Source organism: Solanum pennellii, chromosome 12 (assembly GCF_001406875.1).
Source record: "Solanum pennellii chromosome 12, SPENNV200".
Classification (NCBI taxonomy): Eukaryota; Viridiplantae; Streptophyta; class Magnoliopsida; order Solanales; family Solanaceae; genus Solanum; species Solanum pennellii.
The window spans coordinates 7,478,405-7,496,928 of NC_028648.1; the positions used below are offsets into that span (position 1 = coordinate 7,478,405).

At 34.8% G+C, this 18,524-nt stretch overlaps 2 protein-coding genes across 3 annotated transcripts in view; one reads left to right on the forward strand and one right to left on the reverse strand.

Annotated features, from left to right (window-relative positions):
- Nucleotides 1–12,651: 12,651 nt before the first annotated feature.
- On the forward strand, nt 12,652–15,256 carry LOC114075221 (ribosomal RNA small subunit methyltransferase mra1-like). The gene is made up of 4 exons (XM_027913577.1): nt 12,652–12,694; nt 14,416–14,657; nt 14,894–14,986; nt 15,131–15,256. Exons 1-4 carry the CDS (start codon nt 12,652–12,654, stop codon nt 15,254–15,256), a joined length of 504 nt encoding a protein of 167 aa, XP_027769378.1.
- Nucleotides 15,257–17,126: 1,870 nt separating this feature from the next.
- Nucleotides 17,127–18,524, reverse strand: part of LOC107005511 (queuine tRNA-ribosyltransferase accessory subunit 2-like) — a 12,809-nt gene continuing 11,411 nt past the window's right edge. Inside the window, exons 6-10 of one of the 2 annotated variants that reach the window (XM_015204121.2) lie at nt 18,369–18,420; nt 18,062–18,107; nt 17,822–17,962; nt 17,464–17,583; nt 17,127–17,381 (exon numbers count right to left, since the gene is read on the reverse strand). In XM_015204121.2, coding sequence (XP_015059607.1) covers nt 17,246–17,381; nt 17,464–17,583; nt 17,822–17,962; nt 18,062–18,107; nt 18,369–18,420 — 495 coding nt within the window. In that variant the 3' untranslated portion in view covers nt 17,127–17,245. Of the gene's footprint in view, nt 17,382–17,463; nt 17,584–17,821; nt 17,963–18,061; nt 18,111–18,368; nt 18,421–18,524 lie in introns of both variants that reach the window. The other variant, XM_015204120.2, reaches the window with a different exon arrangement.

Below are 18,524 nucleotides of genomic sequence, written 5' to 3' on the forward strand. Positions count from 1 at the left end.
AGTTCCTCCTACTATCTCCCAAAACCTCTATTACTTAACCATCAAACAAAGGTTTTTTAAAAACAAAGGTTTTTTGATTTTTCCTAAAATTAAGTGACTACTTTAAACAAGTCATAAAAAAATGTGAATAAATAGAATGGCGACTCTGCTAGGGAAGAAGAATAAAGTGGGGTCGTTTATTTTTTTATTTGTTGTGTTGCTGGAAATGGTGGGGCTGGGTTGGGTTTTTAGAAAGTGGGCTTGAAATTATTTTATCGTATTGGGGGGATTGAAGAGGGGTGCTATAATTATAGTTATCAATTTAGACTTCCTGATAGGCTATAATTCAAAAGTTCAAATTAGCTGCAAAAAGTCATTAATAATACACTAAGCGCAGGGGAGCAGAAAAAATCAAATGTTTTCAAATCTGCACAAGAAGAGCGTCCATATCCGCTTTAAACGTAAAAAAAGGGATTTTTGCCACCAAACTAAACCAAGAGAAACTCATTCAACATGTAGTCATATATATAACAAAATTCAACATCTGTTCAGACTTTTTTTGTTCAAGCTGTCTATTATAAACAGACTCATCAGCATACCTACAAACACTTCTCCTAACAGAATTAAAAGAGATCCCACAGAGAAGCTGATCTCAAGTAAGGAGAATGTGACATGCCTGAGAGAAGTGAAGGAAAAACTACCAAAGCAAAAAATACAGGCAAACAATTCAGATACTAGTCAACAGACGATAGGACAACAATAGCTCAGATAACTTCAGGCAAGGGGAAGGTAAGACTGCACACAAATATAATTTATAAAAAAACAATAATTGACCAAGTCATTAACGACTATGTTCGATCTAAATATAAGGATTGCTCCCTATCAATTTACAAAACTTTACAACCAAAATAATCCAGTTTCAGACTGGAGGTTATTGACCAAGTCATTAACGACTATATTCAATCTAAATATAAGGAGTTTGCTCCCTATTAATTTACAAAACATTACAACCAAAATAGTTCCTGTTTCAAACTAGAGGGAGTTTCATATCTTCTTCTCTCATCTTCATTGTCGCCTTATCATGTCGGCGTCGACCGCAGCGGTAGCAATGCAATGCTTGATACAACACTTCAAACATCAAAACAGGGATTATGATAAATCCAAAATAAAAGCCAACGAAATACAAAAGTAAAATCATCGACAAATCCATCAATCTGTCGAACAAGAAAAAAAAGAAATATAAATTTTGTTAGTCCAACTTCGTATCTTTCCAGCATAAATCGTATATCTCAGAAAGGTCGTATTTCTTTGGGTTGGTAGTAATGGAATGCTTTCATTATCTAAAATAAAGAACTTCTCCTACCAAAAGATGTATCAGAAACCTACACCAAACATGAAACACTTTCATTATCTAAAATAATGAACATCTCCCACCAAAAGATGTATAGAAACCTTACACCACATTCACACTTAGGACGGAAATTGCTTCTACTATCTTCCAAATCTTCTATGACTATGCCATTAAACAAAGGTTTCTTGATTTTCCCTAAAATTAAGTAATGACTCTGAACCAGTCATAAATAAAGAATCTTTTTTCCGAATGAAATAGAATGGCGACTCTGTTGGGGAAGAAGAATACCGTGCGGTCATTTTTTTCTCTATTGTGTTACTGGAAATAGTGATGTTGGGTTAGGTTTTTAAATGGTTGAAAATTATTGTATTGAATTGGGGGGATTGAAAAGGTCTGCTATATTATAGTCATTAGTTTACACTTTCTGATAGGTTGTAATTAACAAGTTCAAATTAGCTGCTAAAACCATTAACAATCTACTAAGAGTAGGAGAGCAGAAAATTAAATGATTTCAAAGCTGCACAAGAAGAACGGCCATATCCGCTTGAATCACAACAAAAGGGGGTTTCTTCCACCAATCTAAACCAATAGGTACTCATTCAACATGTAGTCATATATATAACGAAATTCAACATCTATTCTAATTTTTTTGTTCAAGCTATCTATCGTAGACGGACTCATTGTTAGGATCGAATTCACGCGCACACACTAGATGAATGAAGAACACAAGATCTTTCAAGAGAAAGAGATAAGAAATCTAGAGAGAGAGAGAGAGAAAACCCAATTTTTCGTGGTAAAACCCCGTGAGTAAACTTCCACGGCGGTGAGGTATATTTATATTAATAAATCAGAGTATTTTTGGTTACAGAGAATAAATAGGAAAACCTAAAATAGAGAATAAATAGGAAAGCCTAAAATAGAGAATAAAGAAAAAACTTAAAATTAATCAGGCTCCACTACCTAACAATTCTCCCACTTGGAGACTGACTCAGTCATCCAAAAAATACATTCTCAAAAAAAAATCTCTTCATCATCAACATCTTTACCGCACCGCAACATCTGTAGCAACAACTACAGAAGACCAACCGAGGTTTTACACAACCTCAGTTTCCCAACATCAACACATTTCATCAACATGTTTGCACCCTCTATCTTCTCTAAGCACATATCACCATCCTCCACTGCCCTGCGAGTGAAATGGTATCGCCTTCTGATGTGCTTTGTCTTCGAATGATAGACTGGATTTTTCACCAACTGTATGGCACTCTGGCTATCTGAGTAAAGAATCTTCTCGCTCTGCTTCTTGCCCAATTCCTCAAGATAATCTGCCAGCCATATCATCTCTTTCCCAGCTTCAGCTATTGCCACATACTCAGCTTCAGTAGATGAAAGAGAAACACACTTCTGAAGCCTGGACATCCAACTCACTGCTGTTCCACCTATGGTGTAAATGTACCCGGATGTACTCTTGCTCGAGTCAACATCCCCACCAAGATCAGCATCCACAAAACCCTGTAGAGTCACCTTGCCTTTGCCAAAACAAAGTGAAGTACTGGATGTACCTCTCAGATATCTCAGAAGCCACTTCACAGCTTCCCAATGCTCTTTCCCAGGGTTCGCCATGTACCTGCTAACAACTCCCACTGCATGTGCTATATCAGGTCTAGTGCAGACCATAGCATACATCAAACTACCAACTGCTGAAGCATATGGAACAAGTGCCATGTGATCACGCTCCTCGGCAGTCTTGGGTGACTGCTCCTTTGACAATTTAAAGTGATTTTCCAATGGAGTAGTCCTGGGTTTAGCATCATTAACCCTGAATCTGCTCAGCACCTTCTCAATGTACAACTCCTGAGATAGATTTAAAGTGCCAGCAGATCTATCCCGAGAAATCTTCATCCCCAAAATCTGCTTTGCTGGACCCAAATCTTTCATCTCAAACGCTGCAGACAACCTTGTCTTCAGATTGTTAATCTCCCTCATACTAGATCCTGCAATCAACATATCATCCACATACAAGAGTAGAAAGACATATGAATCAGTGTATTTCTTGAAGTAACAACAAGGATCCTTTTCAGCTTTGCAGAATCCACTCTTGGTCATGAAGGAGTCAAACTTCTTGTACCACTGCCTTGGTGCTTGCTTTAGTCCATACAAGCTCCTGGTGAGCTTGCACACCATGTGTTCCTTGCCTGGAACCACAAATCCTTCCGGTTGCTGCATATAGATCTCTTTGTCCAGATCTCCATGTAAAAACGCTGTTTTTACATCCATTTGCTCTAGATGCAAATTCTCCGATGCAACAATACTCAACAGAATTCGAATAGAGGTTAACTTCACAACAGGAGAAAATATTTCAGCATAATCAATACCTTTCCTTTGTGAATATCCTTTAACCACTAAACGAGCCTTGAACCTTCTTTTGCCATCTGGTTCAGTCTTGATTCTGAACACCCACTTGTTCAGCAAAGCTCTCTTTCCTGCAGGTAACTCAGTCAACACCCATGTGTCGTTCTTCTCAAGTGACCTCATCTCATCATCCATGGCTTGCTCCCACTTGATCGAATCCTCCACCTGTAGGGCCTCATCAAAAGACTCTGGTTCCCCCTCATCAGTCAGCAATAGATAGTGTAATGAAGGTGAATACCTATCTGGTGCCCTGATGGATCTGGATGATCTCCTTAACACCTGCTCAGGTGTAACTTGCTCCACTTCAGATTCTTCAGTAGGAGTTGGTTGAGTATCTGCTTCGACATCTCTGGGGTTACTCTTCTCCAACTCAACCTCAACTCCCACTTGCTTTGTAATCTCTAGAACCTTCTGCTCTCTGTCCTTGTACAGGACAGACTCATCAAATGTCACGTCACAATGTCTCAGGATCTTTCTGTTCTTGTCATCCCAAAACCTGTAACCAAACAAATCAGAACCATAGCCTATGAAGTAACACTTCACAGCCTTGGCATCAAGCTTGTCTCTCTTTTCTGGATCAACATGAACATAAGCAGTGCAACCAAAAGTCCTCAAGTGTGAGTACTTGAGTTCTTTTCCTGTCCACACCTCCTCTGGAATCTTGAACCCTAAAGGAACTGATGGTCCCCTGTTGATCAAGTATGCAGCTGTGCTCACAGCATCCGCCCAAAGTGTTTTGGGCAGCCCACAGTGTATCCTCATACTCCTTGCACGCTCATTCAATGTTCTGTTCATCCTCTCAGCAATTCCATTCTGCCTTGCCTTACCAGGAACTGTTCTCATCAATCTGATTCCCTCAGCTGCACAGAATGCCTTGAACTCTGATTTGTCATACTCCCCTCCATTGTCAGACCTTAGGCATTTGACTTTCAAACCGGTCTGATTCTCAACTTCAGCTTTCCACTTCTTGAAAGTTGCAAACACATCTGACTTATGCTTCAAGAAGTAAACCCATACCCACCTGCTGAAATCATCAATGAAGGTAACATCGAATCTGGATCCTCCAAGTGATGATACTGGAGATGGTCCCCAAACATCTGTATGGATCATTTCCAACCGCACTTTCTTTGGCTCTCTAGGAGTCTTTGTGAAGCTTACTATTTTCTGCTTGCCCATAACACAGCTCTAAAAAAGACCCATATCAAGAGACTTTAGACCCTCTAATGCTCCTTTTGCAACCAGCATCTTTATTCCTTTAGCACTCATGTGTCCAAGTCTGTTGTGCCACAGACATGAACCGGAAGCACCTTCAGCAACAGCGGCCATGTTTATACACCCTGCAGTGGTGTACAAGGTTCCAGATTTGGTGCCACGAGCTACTACCATAGCACCTTTCACGATCTTCCACGAACCTTTCCCAAACTCTGCTGCATATCCCGTGCTATCCAACTGACCAACAGAGATCAGATTTTTCTTGATCCCAGGAATATATCTGACATCCTCCAATGTCCACTGGTTTCCCGAGGTGGTCTTTATGCAAACATCCCCCTTTCCTTCAATCTCTAAGGCTTTATTGTCAGCAAGATATACTTTTCCAAAATTTCCAGATTTGAAATTTTGGAACAACTCCTTGCTTGGAGACGAATGGAAAGATGCACCAGAATCCAAAATCCATGATTCAACCGGGCTGTTCACACTAAGGATTAGAGCATCCCCAATGTCCTCTGCTGAATTTACAGAATCATTGTCATCTCCAAATTTCTGATTCTGTTTCTTCTTTGGCTTTGTATAGTTCGTCCGAAAGTGCCCTTTTTCTCCACAGTTCCAACAAGTCATGTTTGATCTGTTCAGGGATTTTCCTCGATTCTTTGATTTTGATCGACCATGTTGATTTTGGCCTTTCGTCTTACTTCTCCCCCTTCGATCAACGCTGAGAGCACTGCCCGATGAATCTCCCACTTCTCGTTTGCGAATACTTTCGCTAAGAACAACATCACGGATTTCATCAAACTTCAGTTTCTCAGATCCACGGGAACTGCTAATCGCAGCAACAACAGTATCCCAAGACTCGGGCAGAGATGACATCAAAATCAACGCCTTAATTTCATCTTCGAAATTAATATCCACAGAATTGAGTTGACTCACAATCATATTGAACTCGTTTATATGATCAGAAACGGATCCATTCTCAGACATCTGTAAATTGAACAATCTACGCATCAAATATACCTTGTTCATAGCCGATGGTTTTTCATACATGTTTGACAGTGCCTTCAACAGACCGGACGTAGTCTTCTCCTTCACGATGTTGAACGCCACGTTTCTTGACAAAGTCAACCGGATCAACCCTAGAGCCTGGCGATCCTTGAGTTTCCACTTCTCCTCCGTCATGGATTCCGGCTTCACCCCGGTCAACGGTTCGTGAAGATCTTTCTGGTACAGATAATCTTCGATCTGCATCTTCCAGAAACTGAAATCGGATCCATCAAACTTCTCGATTCCAAGCTTTGAACTATCCATCTTCAGTGATCGTGTTGAATCTCCTTAGCTCTGATACCTGTTGTTAGGATCGAATTCATGCACACACACTAGATGAATGAAGAACACAAGAGCTTTCAAGAGAAAGAGATGAGAAATCTAGAGAGAGAGAGAGAAAACCCAATTTTTCGTGGTAAAACCCCGTGAGTAAACTTCCACGGCGGTGAGGTATATTTATATTAATAAATCAGAGTATTTTTTATTACAGAGAATAAATAGGAAAACCTAAAATAGAGAATAAATAGGAAAGCCTAAAACAGAGAATAAATAGGAAAACCTAAAATTAATCAGGCTCCACTACCTAACACTCATCAACATACTCGCGAGCACTTCTCCTAATAGAAATAAAAGAGAACCCATAGAGAAACACACCTCAAGCAATGGGAAGGTGACATGCCTGAGGAAGAAATCAAAGGAAAAACTATCAAAACAGAAAATACAAGTGAAAATTTAGATACTAGCCTACAGAAGATGAGACAACAATGACTCATATAACTTCAAGAAAGGGGAAGGTAAGACTGCATACGACTATAATTTACAAAAATACAAAAATTGACCAAGTCATTGACAACTATGTTTGGTCTAAATATAAGGAGTTTGCTCCCTATCAATTTACAAAACATCACAACAAAAATAATTCTAGTTTCAGACTGAAGTTTGTTGACCAAGTCATTAACGACTATGTTCGGTCTAAATATAAGGAGTATTCTCCCTATCAATTTACAAAATATTACAACCAAAACAGTTCCAGTTTCAAACAGGATGGAGTTCCATATTTTCTTAACCCATCTTTCACTGTCGCCTTATCATGTCGGCGGAGGCGGCAATGCAAGATTTGATACAACACTTTGTATATCTGAATAGAGAGTATAATAAATTCAAAATAAAAGCCAATGAAATACAGAAGTAAAATCGTCGACAAATCCATCAACCTCTCGAACAAGAAAAAAAAGAAATATATGTTTTGTTAGTCAAACTTCATACCTTTCTGGCATAAATCGTATATCTCAGAGAGGTTGTATTTCATTGGTTGGTAGTAATGAATGTTTTCATTATCTAAAATAAAGAACATCTCCATCTAAAAGATGTATCAGAAACCCTTCATAAAACATGGAATGATTTCATTATCTAAAATAAAGAACATCTCCCACCAAAAGATGTATTAGAAACCCTACCCCACATTCACACTTAGGACGAAAATTGCTCTACTATATCCGAAGTCCTCTATGACTAAGCCATCAAACAAAGGTTTCTTGAAAACACAGGTTTCCTAATTTTTCCTAAAATTAAGTGACGAATCTTATCAGTCATAAACAAGTAACTTTTTTTCCGAATAAAACAGAATAATGACTCTGCTAGGGAAGAAGAATAGCGTGGGGTTGTTTTTTTCCTCTGTTGTGTTGCTGAAAATAGTGGAGCTGGGTTGAGTTTTTAAAAAGTGGACTAAAAATTATTGTATTGGATTGGGGGAATTGAAAAGGACTGTTATAATTTTAGTTATCAGTTTACACTTTTTGATAGTCTATAATTAACAAGTTCAAATTAGCTGCAAAAACCATTAATAATTCACTAAGAATAGGGGAGTAGAAAATTAAATGATTTCAAACATGCACAAGAAGAGCGTCCATATCTGCTCTAATCACAACAAAAGAGGGTTTCTTCCACCAAGCTAAATCAGTAGACACTCATTCAACATGTAGTCATATATATAACAGAATTCAACATCTGTTCTGACTTTTTCTGTTCAACCTGTCTATCATAGACAGACTCATGAGCATACCCGTGAGCACTTCTCCTAATAGAAATAATAGAGAACCCATAGAGAAGCAGACCTCAAGCAAGGGGAAGGTTACATGCCTGTGGAAGAAGTCAAAGAAAAAACTACAAAAGCAGAAAATACAGGCAAAAACTTCAGATTCTAGTCAACCAACGATGGGACAACAATGACTCAGATAACTTCAAGCAAGGTGAAGGTAAGACTGCCTACGACTATAATTTATAAAAATACAAAAATTGATCAAGTCATTAACGACTATGTTCGGTCTAAATATAAGGAGTTTGCTCCCTATTAATATACAAAACGTTACAACCAAAATAGTTCCAATTTCAAACTGGAGGGAGTTCCATATCTTCTTCTCCCATCTTTAGTGTCGCCTTATCATGTCGACGGCGGCGGCGGCAATGCAAGATTTGATACAATACTTCGTACATAAAAATAGAAAGTATGATAAATCCAAAATAAAATTCAACGAAATACAAAAGTATAATCGACGACAAATCCATCAACCTGTCGAACAAGAAAAAAAAGAAATAAAAATTTTGTTAGTCAAACTTCGTACTTTTCCGGCATAAATCGTATATCTCATAGTGATCGTATTTTTTTTGAGTTGGTAGTAATGGAATGCTTTAATTATCTAAAATAAAGAACAATTTCCACCAAAAGATGTATTAGAAACCCTACACCAAAAATAAAATGCTTTCATTATCTAAAATAAAGAACATCTCCCACCAAAAGATGTATCAGAAACCCTACACCAAACCCTACACCACATTCATACTTAGAACAGAAATTGCTCCTACTATCTCCTACATCATATACGACTAAGCCATCAAGCAAACACTATTTTAACTTGATACACTTACAATTTGAAAGTTAAAGCACATAGCATATAGATAAATGAAGTGCCCTAACCTAATTCGTTCTTTTGTTGAAAGGCGGCACAAACCTTCATATTGAGGGGCAAAAGGCGGTAGCAATGCTTCCGATGGAGGGACGATGGCATAGCAGAAGTTGGACGAGCTTCTGATGGAGGGACGACGCGCAACAGAGGTTGGACGAAGTGTGTTCTTAATTATGCTAGAATTTAGTAATTTTTATTAAGGGCACCCTTTTATTAATATGTCGGACGAAACGATGAATATATTTGATGGATACATGAACACTCAATATATTTAAAATTTTGAATTTTGCGGTTTTTTTTATTTTATAAAAAATTACTTAAATTTTTAATAATTTCATTCTATACCCATTGACCATAAGTTTTTGGGATATGTTTGATTAACCGGTTGGCCCTAACGGTCAACTCAATCCATTTACGTGTGCTATTCACAATTTTTTTAGTGATTTGACTTTTGGATGTCTAAAATGTCGAAATTATTCTTAGACGTCCGTTAGTACCTTAGCTATAGAGCTAGTTGGCCCTGATGACCAAATTTTCAGTGATACAAATTTTCAACGTCTAAAATACCAAAGCTTTTCCTAGACATCAATTAAGACCTTAGTTATGGAGGTGGTTGGCCCTGACGGCCAAACCAGCCCATTTTCAAGGTCAAACGATTCCCAAAGCAGGAATATCCCCTATTTTGCTGATTTTCTTGTGCTATAGTTCACCATATTTTTTAGTGATCCGAAAATATTATAGACGTCCGTTAAGACTTTAGTAATAGAGTCGGTTGGCCCTAACGGCCAAACCGGCCCATTTTCAAGGTCAATTTAGCCCAGAGAAAGAATGCGCCCCATATTTTGCTGATTTTTGTGTCCTATAGTTCACCATCTTTTTTGGTGCTCTGAATTTCTGACGTCCAAACTGTCGAAATATTTCTAGACGTCCGTTCAAACCGTAACTATGGAGGTGGTTGGCCTTGATGAACAAACTGGACCATTTTCAAGGTCAAATGAGTCTCGGAGCTGGCATACCCTCCATTTTACCGATTTTTGTGTGCTATGACTGTAAAATTGACCCATTTCAAAGTCGAAGGAGCCCGAAGTAGGCATACCCCTGTTTTTCTGATTTTCGTGTGCTTTAGTTCACCATCTTTTTTGGTAATCCAGATTTTCGATGTCCAAAATGGGTCAAAGGCCCAAAGTTGAATTTAGGCCCAAGTACCAGCCTAGGCAGACATAAATCGTACTTGAGCCCATATCTACTCTTCTTCGTTACTTAATCACTCTCATATGATTATTTGTTTGTCTAATTTTCAGATTTTTCCAATCAACTCTCTAAAAAGATAACTGTTCTGAATTAAAAAAAATTCAAAAATCAGGCAAACTATTTCACTTTCAGTTAATTAAACATACCTATTTTCTAAAAACTTATTAGCCAAATATCGGATAATCGCATTAGCGGGCGTTGTAGGTGCCTTCAAAAACATCCCTAAGACGTTACTACGAACTCCGAACCCCTTAAAGGTTTTAAATAGATTTGTTATTTAAGTCATTTTGAAAACAAAGGTTTCTTGATTTTTCCTAAAATTAAGTAACGACTCTAAACCAGTTATAAACAAAGAATTTTTTTTCGAATAAAACAGAATGACGACTCTTCTCGGGAAGATAACAGCGTGTGGTCATTTTTTTCTCTGTTGTGTTGTTTGAAATAGTGGGGTTGGGTTGAATTTTTAAAAGTAGGCTGGAAATTATTGTATTGGATTGGGGGAATTGAAAAGGGTTGCTGAAGGAATAATTGGTTGGAAAGGTTGGGTCAATTATGGACTGGAAGGAAAAGATTGGGGCTGCTGAAAAATATTTATAAAGGCCCACGATTTGTCCCTTTAATACAACTAAATATTAAATAAGACGAATTAATATTAATTAATTAATAAGCTTCTCAATTTCAACGAAATAAAATAATCAACTTAATTATAAAATATCTAATCCAAAATGTAAACTATTATATAGCTAAAACTAATTAGTAAAATATTTAAACAAAATAAAATCTTTTTAAAACGATTTTTGAATAATCATAAAAAACTAATTATATACATAATCAAGTGAATAATATATATTATCCAAAAATTATTAAAAAAAAGTGATAATCTTATTTTATAATAACTTGAAATATTTTAAACTTTGAAAAACTAATTATTTCAAAATCGTTTAGAATTAAGAAGCTCGTTAATTAATCTCTATCGGGGATGATCAAAATTGGGTGTCAACACAGACACCAAGTGGATACCAAAAGAATACCAATTGAAAATTACAAGTATCTATGTGACTTGAATTCCGTATCAAATGGATACAATAGCATACTAGCATTACTTAATCAATTGTTTACTATATATTTGAAAAACAATGAATACATAAAATGAATTTTATAGCACTCATAATAAAGGTTAATTGACATACTGAATCAAAACAATTTATAATTTTTTTGGTGCAGGGTAATTTGATCATGAATGTATTCTTGTTGTGACCCTCTCGATGACACATACTGCATGTAGCTTTAGACCTCTTGAATTTCACATAAGCAAACCCCTTCCAGTGTTCAAGTTTATCACAAATTTCATCTCCTTTCATGACAAAATTCATCAATTATTCATACCAAGATCATGCGCTAATAATTTCTTCCATATGAAAATCAACATATTTCCCTGTTTCATTATGAAATCACAGTCAATATTGAATAAAACAAAAGTGAAAATACATGTGTTGGATACAAATATCATCCATAAAAATCAATATAATAACAACAAAATTATACACACTCGTCATTATTTTTTCATACAAATATCATTCAGAAAGTACACTACAAAACAGATTACATAAAAAAATAATTTTTCACCTTTCATACCCACTTAATATACATTTCATAAAAACAATCATCATTCGTATCATATTTATACATTTCTCATACCAAATAGTTCATTCCTATAACACAAATTTATACACAAATGACAAAACTTATATAAACACTAAGATTTCAAATTTAATACCAACTAAAAACAGTTTTCGTATAATTCGTCAAATTTCTAAACAACTTTTTTTACAGATTACTAAACACACTTTCATAGAAATATCTTTCCATTTATTCTATCAAATTCATTCAAAACAATACATTTAATTATACTTTCAGAAGAAAAAAAAACAGTATTCAATATTATATTTTTAATCTATACTACAATGATAAACTATTTATATTTTATCAATTTATACTCAAATCTTTCATATTTTGTGACTGTATACAAAATAACCAGAATACAAAAAAAACTCACTAATACTATATATTTCACAACAATTAACAAAAAATCATCACCTTAAATATAGTGATGATTTACAGTTTCATCGTTTTTTTTCCTCATTTCGTTGTAATACAAATACAAATACTAAACAATAATAAATCCAAACCTGAAGGATTCCATCTTTCATCATGTTTAATTAATATTGTTACATAGTTAAATACTATAATTACTCAACAGAGAGATGATTTTTTGCAGAAATTTAAAGAGAAAGAAATGTTGAAAAAAAGGATAAAATCAAAATTGTAGATGAAAATGACTTTTTCTATTTATTTATGGCATTGTTTCCTTTCATAAAATGTTTGATTATAGTAGACCTATAGTTGTTGTAGATGGAAGTCACCTAAGAGGACCTTATAATGACACGTTTGTTGCTGCGTGAATGTACTACTGATGCGGCAAGTATGTTGTACTTATACAAATATTTAAAATCTTATTTATTGTATAATATATAAATAGAAGTATTGTTATATTTGTACCTATATGTATGTATATACATATATCACTAATTGTATATAAATGTAAGGGTAAAACAATACCCTTAAACTATTTGAAAGATCATATTTATTAATAAACTATATTTTGGTTCAAAACTACCCTTTCCGTCAAACTATTTGGTCAAAAGTGCTATTTTTATTAGCGCAAGTTGTTAAATGTCATGTGATTGCCACATCGAACGCCAATAGAGTTCCACTGCCACATATAGACTAAATGGAAATGGTCAAAATATAGACCAGACGGAATCCAAGTGTGCCTTCTCACTTCAATCATCTGGTAAGCCTGGTAATTTGTTTTGAATTTTGAATATATTACAAGTAGTAAAATTGTATACAACTAATTATTATGCACAAAAAATTGTAATTTATGAATGAAAAAATACTAGTTAATTTTTTTTACTTAAGCCCGCATCAACATAAATTATTAAATCATCACAAACATCCACAAAAAATTTGGTAAAAATACCACAAGCAAAAAATGTGTGTCTCTCTCGAAGGCAAACAATGTATACTACCATATCTTTTAGTACGTGATGAATTAGGTGAGCCGTGACATGTGAAAATTGTAGGTCAAAGAGTTTTTTCTTTCAAATGCTATAAATTTGTATCATTTAATGTTTAAAGTTAAGCATTATGACCATTTATCAGAGACTAGTGTAGTTATAAAACAAGAGAAACTTTGAATTTTATAATTTTTGTTTTAGATATTAGTTTCATGGTACATAAAAACTCTATTTGAGGGTCAATATCTCATTTGAACTTACATATACCCATAAATTACCCATTCGAACTAACACACATAATTTATTAAATCATCAGAAACACCCATAAAAAAATTTGGTAAAAAAACTACATGCAACCAACGTGTGCCTCTCTCAAAGGGAGACAATGTATACTATCATATCTTTTAGTACGTAATAAATTAGGTGAGCCGTGACATATGAAAATTGTAGGTCAATGAGTTTTCTTTTAAATGATATAAATTTGTATCATTTAATGTTTAAAGTAAAGCATTATGACCATTTTACCAGAGACTAGTGTAGTTGTAAATAAGAGAAACTTCAAATTTTATAGTTTTTGTTTTAGATGTTAGTTTCGGGTATAGAAAAACTCTGTTTGAGGGTTCATACCTCATTTGAACTTATAAAGACCTATAATTATCCATTCGAACTATCACACATAATTTATTAAATCATCACAAGCACCTAAAAATTTGGTAAAAGAACTACATGCAACCAATGTGTGCCTCTCTCGAAAGCAAACAATGTATACTACCATATCTTTTAGTACGTAATGAATTAGGGGAGCCGTGACATATGAAAATTGTAGGTCAATGAGTTTTCTTTCAAATGCTATAAATTTGTATCATTTAATGTTTAAAGTAAAGTATTATGACCATTGATCGAAAACTAGTGTAGTTGTGAATAAGAGAAACTTTGAAATTCATAATTTTGGATTTAGATGTTAGTTTCGGGTATAAAAAAACTCTGTTTGAGGGTTCATACCTCATTTGAACTTATAAATACCTACAATTACCCATCCGAACTAACACGCATAATTTATTAAATTATCACAAACGCCCACAAAATTTTTTGATAAAAATACCACATGCAAACAATGTAAAAGGGGAGAAGAGAAAAAAGAAAGCAGAGAATTATGATAAAGAAGAAGAAATTGAGGTACCTTTGGAAGAGGAGGAATCAACAAAAAGAGTGAAGACTGAACACTCTGAGGCAAACACCGAGGCAGCTGAAAGAGTTGTAGATTTACTATCTGGCATTCCTATTGTTGCAACTGATCAATCCAATAAACCTGGTGTTATTTTCATCATTGAAAGAATTTCTCCTGAAATTGCTAAAATTGAAAAGGTCTGTCTCTATCTTTGCAAATGTCATTTCTTTTCCTTTACTTTTGTATGGTTTTGACGAATGTCTACTTTAGAAGAAGGTTGTAGCTTTGTCAGTATTATATGATGTTATCCAACATCCCACTAGCTCATCTTGTTATTTTCTTTAGCATCACATATAATGCTCATCCTTTCCTTCACCATGTATAAAAGAAGTTGAAGTTATTGTTTGTAATGATCTCTCTCTTGTCGATGCAGACGTATCAACTTCTGAATTCTGATGAACACTCCAACATTCTGAATAAGAATGGTCGGTACCCTTCTGATTATCGGCCTGATATTGGGCATCAGGTTAGTTGACTTCGGAACTCCAACCCTATCTTCTTGTCCAACTATAATATGAATAAAATGGTGTTCCTGTAGAATCAAGATTTAAGTATTTGTCGTTTGAGACACTATCTGCATGTATGTGAGCTATAGATCAATGGTAACTAGCAAGAAGTTGATGGTTCAAACTTCTGTCAACTTTTTGTGGAGATGGGTGGTGGAATGTTCTGGTCAGGTATTGAGTCCGCTAGTGAAAGTATGTCGAATACAAACATGGAAAGGGATATCTGGTAGTTGGCCATGAAATCACCAAATAGTCATTTTAGTAGCTCTTTGATAATGTATTGACATATTTTTATTAGTGATTATTCATTGATTTCTCTAGCCCAATCATCATGGTCATATGCCTTTAGGCAAAATCCTGCTTATTCATCTGTAGTCCACTTATTCAATTCTACAATCCACTTTACAATTAAGGCAGTATCTAATATATGCCGTCCATCTATAATACTCCCTCCGTTTAAAAAAGAATGACCCTATTTTCTTTTTAGTTTGTTTCAAAAAGAATGACCTCTTTCCTTTTTTGGCAACACTTGAACTTTAACTTTCCACATGGCATGTTTAAGACCATAAGATTAAAGAGCATTTTGGTACATTTGACATAACTTTAATTTAGAACCACAAGACTAAAAAGTTTTCTTTCTTTTCTTAAACTCTGTTCCAAGTCAAACTAGGCCATTCTTTTTTAAACGGAGAGAGTAGTTATTATGTTTCAAAAGATAAATCAAAAATTCTACTGAAAGTCTAGAGAACATAGCAAAATTAGGACTATGGATAAATGGGCTAAGCATGTTTTTTTGCTTAATTACCCTACGGACACTAAGTTTTAAGCTTCTGCCACTGTCAAAAGGAGAATAAAACAAATAGGAAATCAAATGCCTTCTCAACCCACCACCTCTGATTCTGCGCATCTCAGGCTCACTCTCTATGCTGCATTGTTTCATTTATACATATGAAGATATCAACCGCGGCATGATGCCTCCACGTAGTTTTTTTAATTCTCTCAGAAGCTTCTCAATACCTTACATGAGAAGATGCAGATATAGATTGATTAGGTTGTGGTTTCCCTTCCACATTTTTTCTCAGAGTTAATTCTTTAAAGCAAGTTCATCAAATTGATCTTGCTTCTATTCTACTTCTTTGTGGTTCAGATTCTGAGTTTGTATTGGAACTGGAAAGTAGGGGCGTACAAAATCGAACCAAACCACAAATCGAGTCAAATCGAAAAAAATCCGACTAGTGATTTGGTTTGACTTGGTTTGGTATTGAAAAAAATAACCCGACTATATTTGGGTTGATTTGGTTTCAACTAAAAAGAAACAACCCGAGACCAAACCAACCCGTCATTATATATATAATTTTAAATTTTTTATTATATACGTAAAAATATTTACTTTGATAGTATATTTTTAAATATTTCTTATACCTTTTCATAGTTTTTACCTTTTAATATATTCATTTTTTGTTTGAAAATTAGAATTCTTAATGATCGAATAAATATTATAGTCCATACATGTTGGTAATTATAATGAAACTTAAATCAAAATCAAATTAATAGTAATGCAAAAGGAGAAAATCAATTCAACACTAAGAATGACAATAATATTGAATATTTATTTTTTAGTTTTACACAGGTTTACACAATTAAAATACATAACCTAATTTTACTTTCGTTTAATATTTAGTCATGTAACTAATACTTACTAAACTTATTTTAGCATGATTTAGTACTTTTAAATTATGATCAACTTCATTATGACTTGTTAATTTGCAATATTTGTTTTACACGATTTCATTATTATTTTTTTGTTGGATATTTTAGTGTCATTAATCATTTCACATTTTGTGTTATTTTCGTAAAAACAACTTAGATAGTTGCATTATGGTAGGACAAAAAAATATTTAAAGTACAAGTAAATTATATATTTGTATGAATACTTTACCGAAAAAACCCGAAGTTGAAAAATCCGAGTTTCATTGGTTTGATTTGATTTATAAATTCAAAAATCCGACACAAATGATTTGATTTGATACTTGAAATCAACTCAGTCATGTACCCCCTAGATATGATGATATGATCATCATTTAAAAATGTAAGATTACCTTTCATGCAGTTAAATAGCTAAGTAAAAGCTAAGCAATCGGGGCATATGAAAAAATGTCAATGGAAAAAAAACTCTTAAAGCTGTGATTCAAATATAATCTCTTAACAGAAATATCAAGTTAGACGCTTAAAGCAGCAGAAAAGAGATGTTCATGCCTATTTCCTATGAATTTCTGTCGAAATTTCTGGAAATTTCCTTGGTGAATCGCCTCTCTGATAGAGCGGAAGAATCCCAGAAAATGATGTGTGTTATGCCTGGGAAATGAAAGACAAGCTAACATTAGGTATCATGAAGACATGACAACAGAGCCAGAGAACAAGTCAGAGAGCTTCATACATTTCCAGCAGAATATGTGCCAGCATTTCATGGACATTGAGAAGGTGATTAATGTAAGCTTTTGTATGATTTTGGCATGTATAACACTTGCAATTATCGACGATAGGAGATGTATCCTTCCTGTGAGAATAGATGGAGAGGGAGGACACAAATTGCACTATCAGTGAACTTCATCCAAGTATTTTGCCAGAAAAGCCACCCCAGAAACGCCCCAAAGTAAGTTTATTGAGGGACATAGCAACATTACATACAATCACTTTCTATAAGAACATCGAGTGCAATTGTAGGTATGCTAGCATGTTACAAGTTTCAGTGATAGTGAGTATCACAAGAAGTCTGAAGGATGAACATGACTTACCTATACATTGTTGCTTTCAAATTTATCTTTGTGCCATCACATCCTGAATTACTATTTGGTTGATATTTAGTAACTTGCTTCTCTATGCTTTCAAGTGGAAAGGTGAGAGCAAAGCCTCCTAGTGTGAGATCGTAGATGTAACTGGAAAAAATATTTCCAAAGTCACAATAGAAGCTATAAGAGATTCAGATATAGTGGAAAGGAGACACCAACATCCTGAGCAGCTGAGCTAGCACTTACGTGGAATCAAATAAATCAACACCTGCAGCAACACCTTGCAAGACCTCTTCTGTAGAGAAAACAAGTAAATCCACTCAGCCACAAGAAGAACACAGTTATTAAATTCAAATATACAACAGTTTTCAAGTGAGAAAGCAAGTGGGTTGAATCTGGTGGATACTAAAGTTGTTTCATTATACTAGCTAAGTAGCTAAAACAAACAAGCTCCTCTTTTTATAACACAATATCAATCACTATGTTGACATGCATTTATATGCAAATATGTTTCTACAAGTGCAACATTGAAAGAGTGACAGAAGCATCTTGCCTGGTAGTCCAAGGCCACTTATGAGACGTGGCTTTTGTTCAGGTAAACTATCCTGCAATCAGTAACATCATAAGCCACCATAAGCTTGAGTTTTCTACTGTATGCAAATAAGTACAAAATTTTACAGTCTACCAAAGACATTAAGGAACCCCCCCT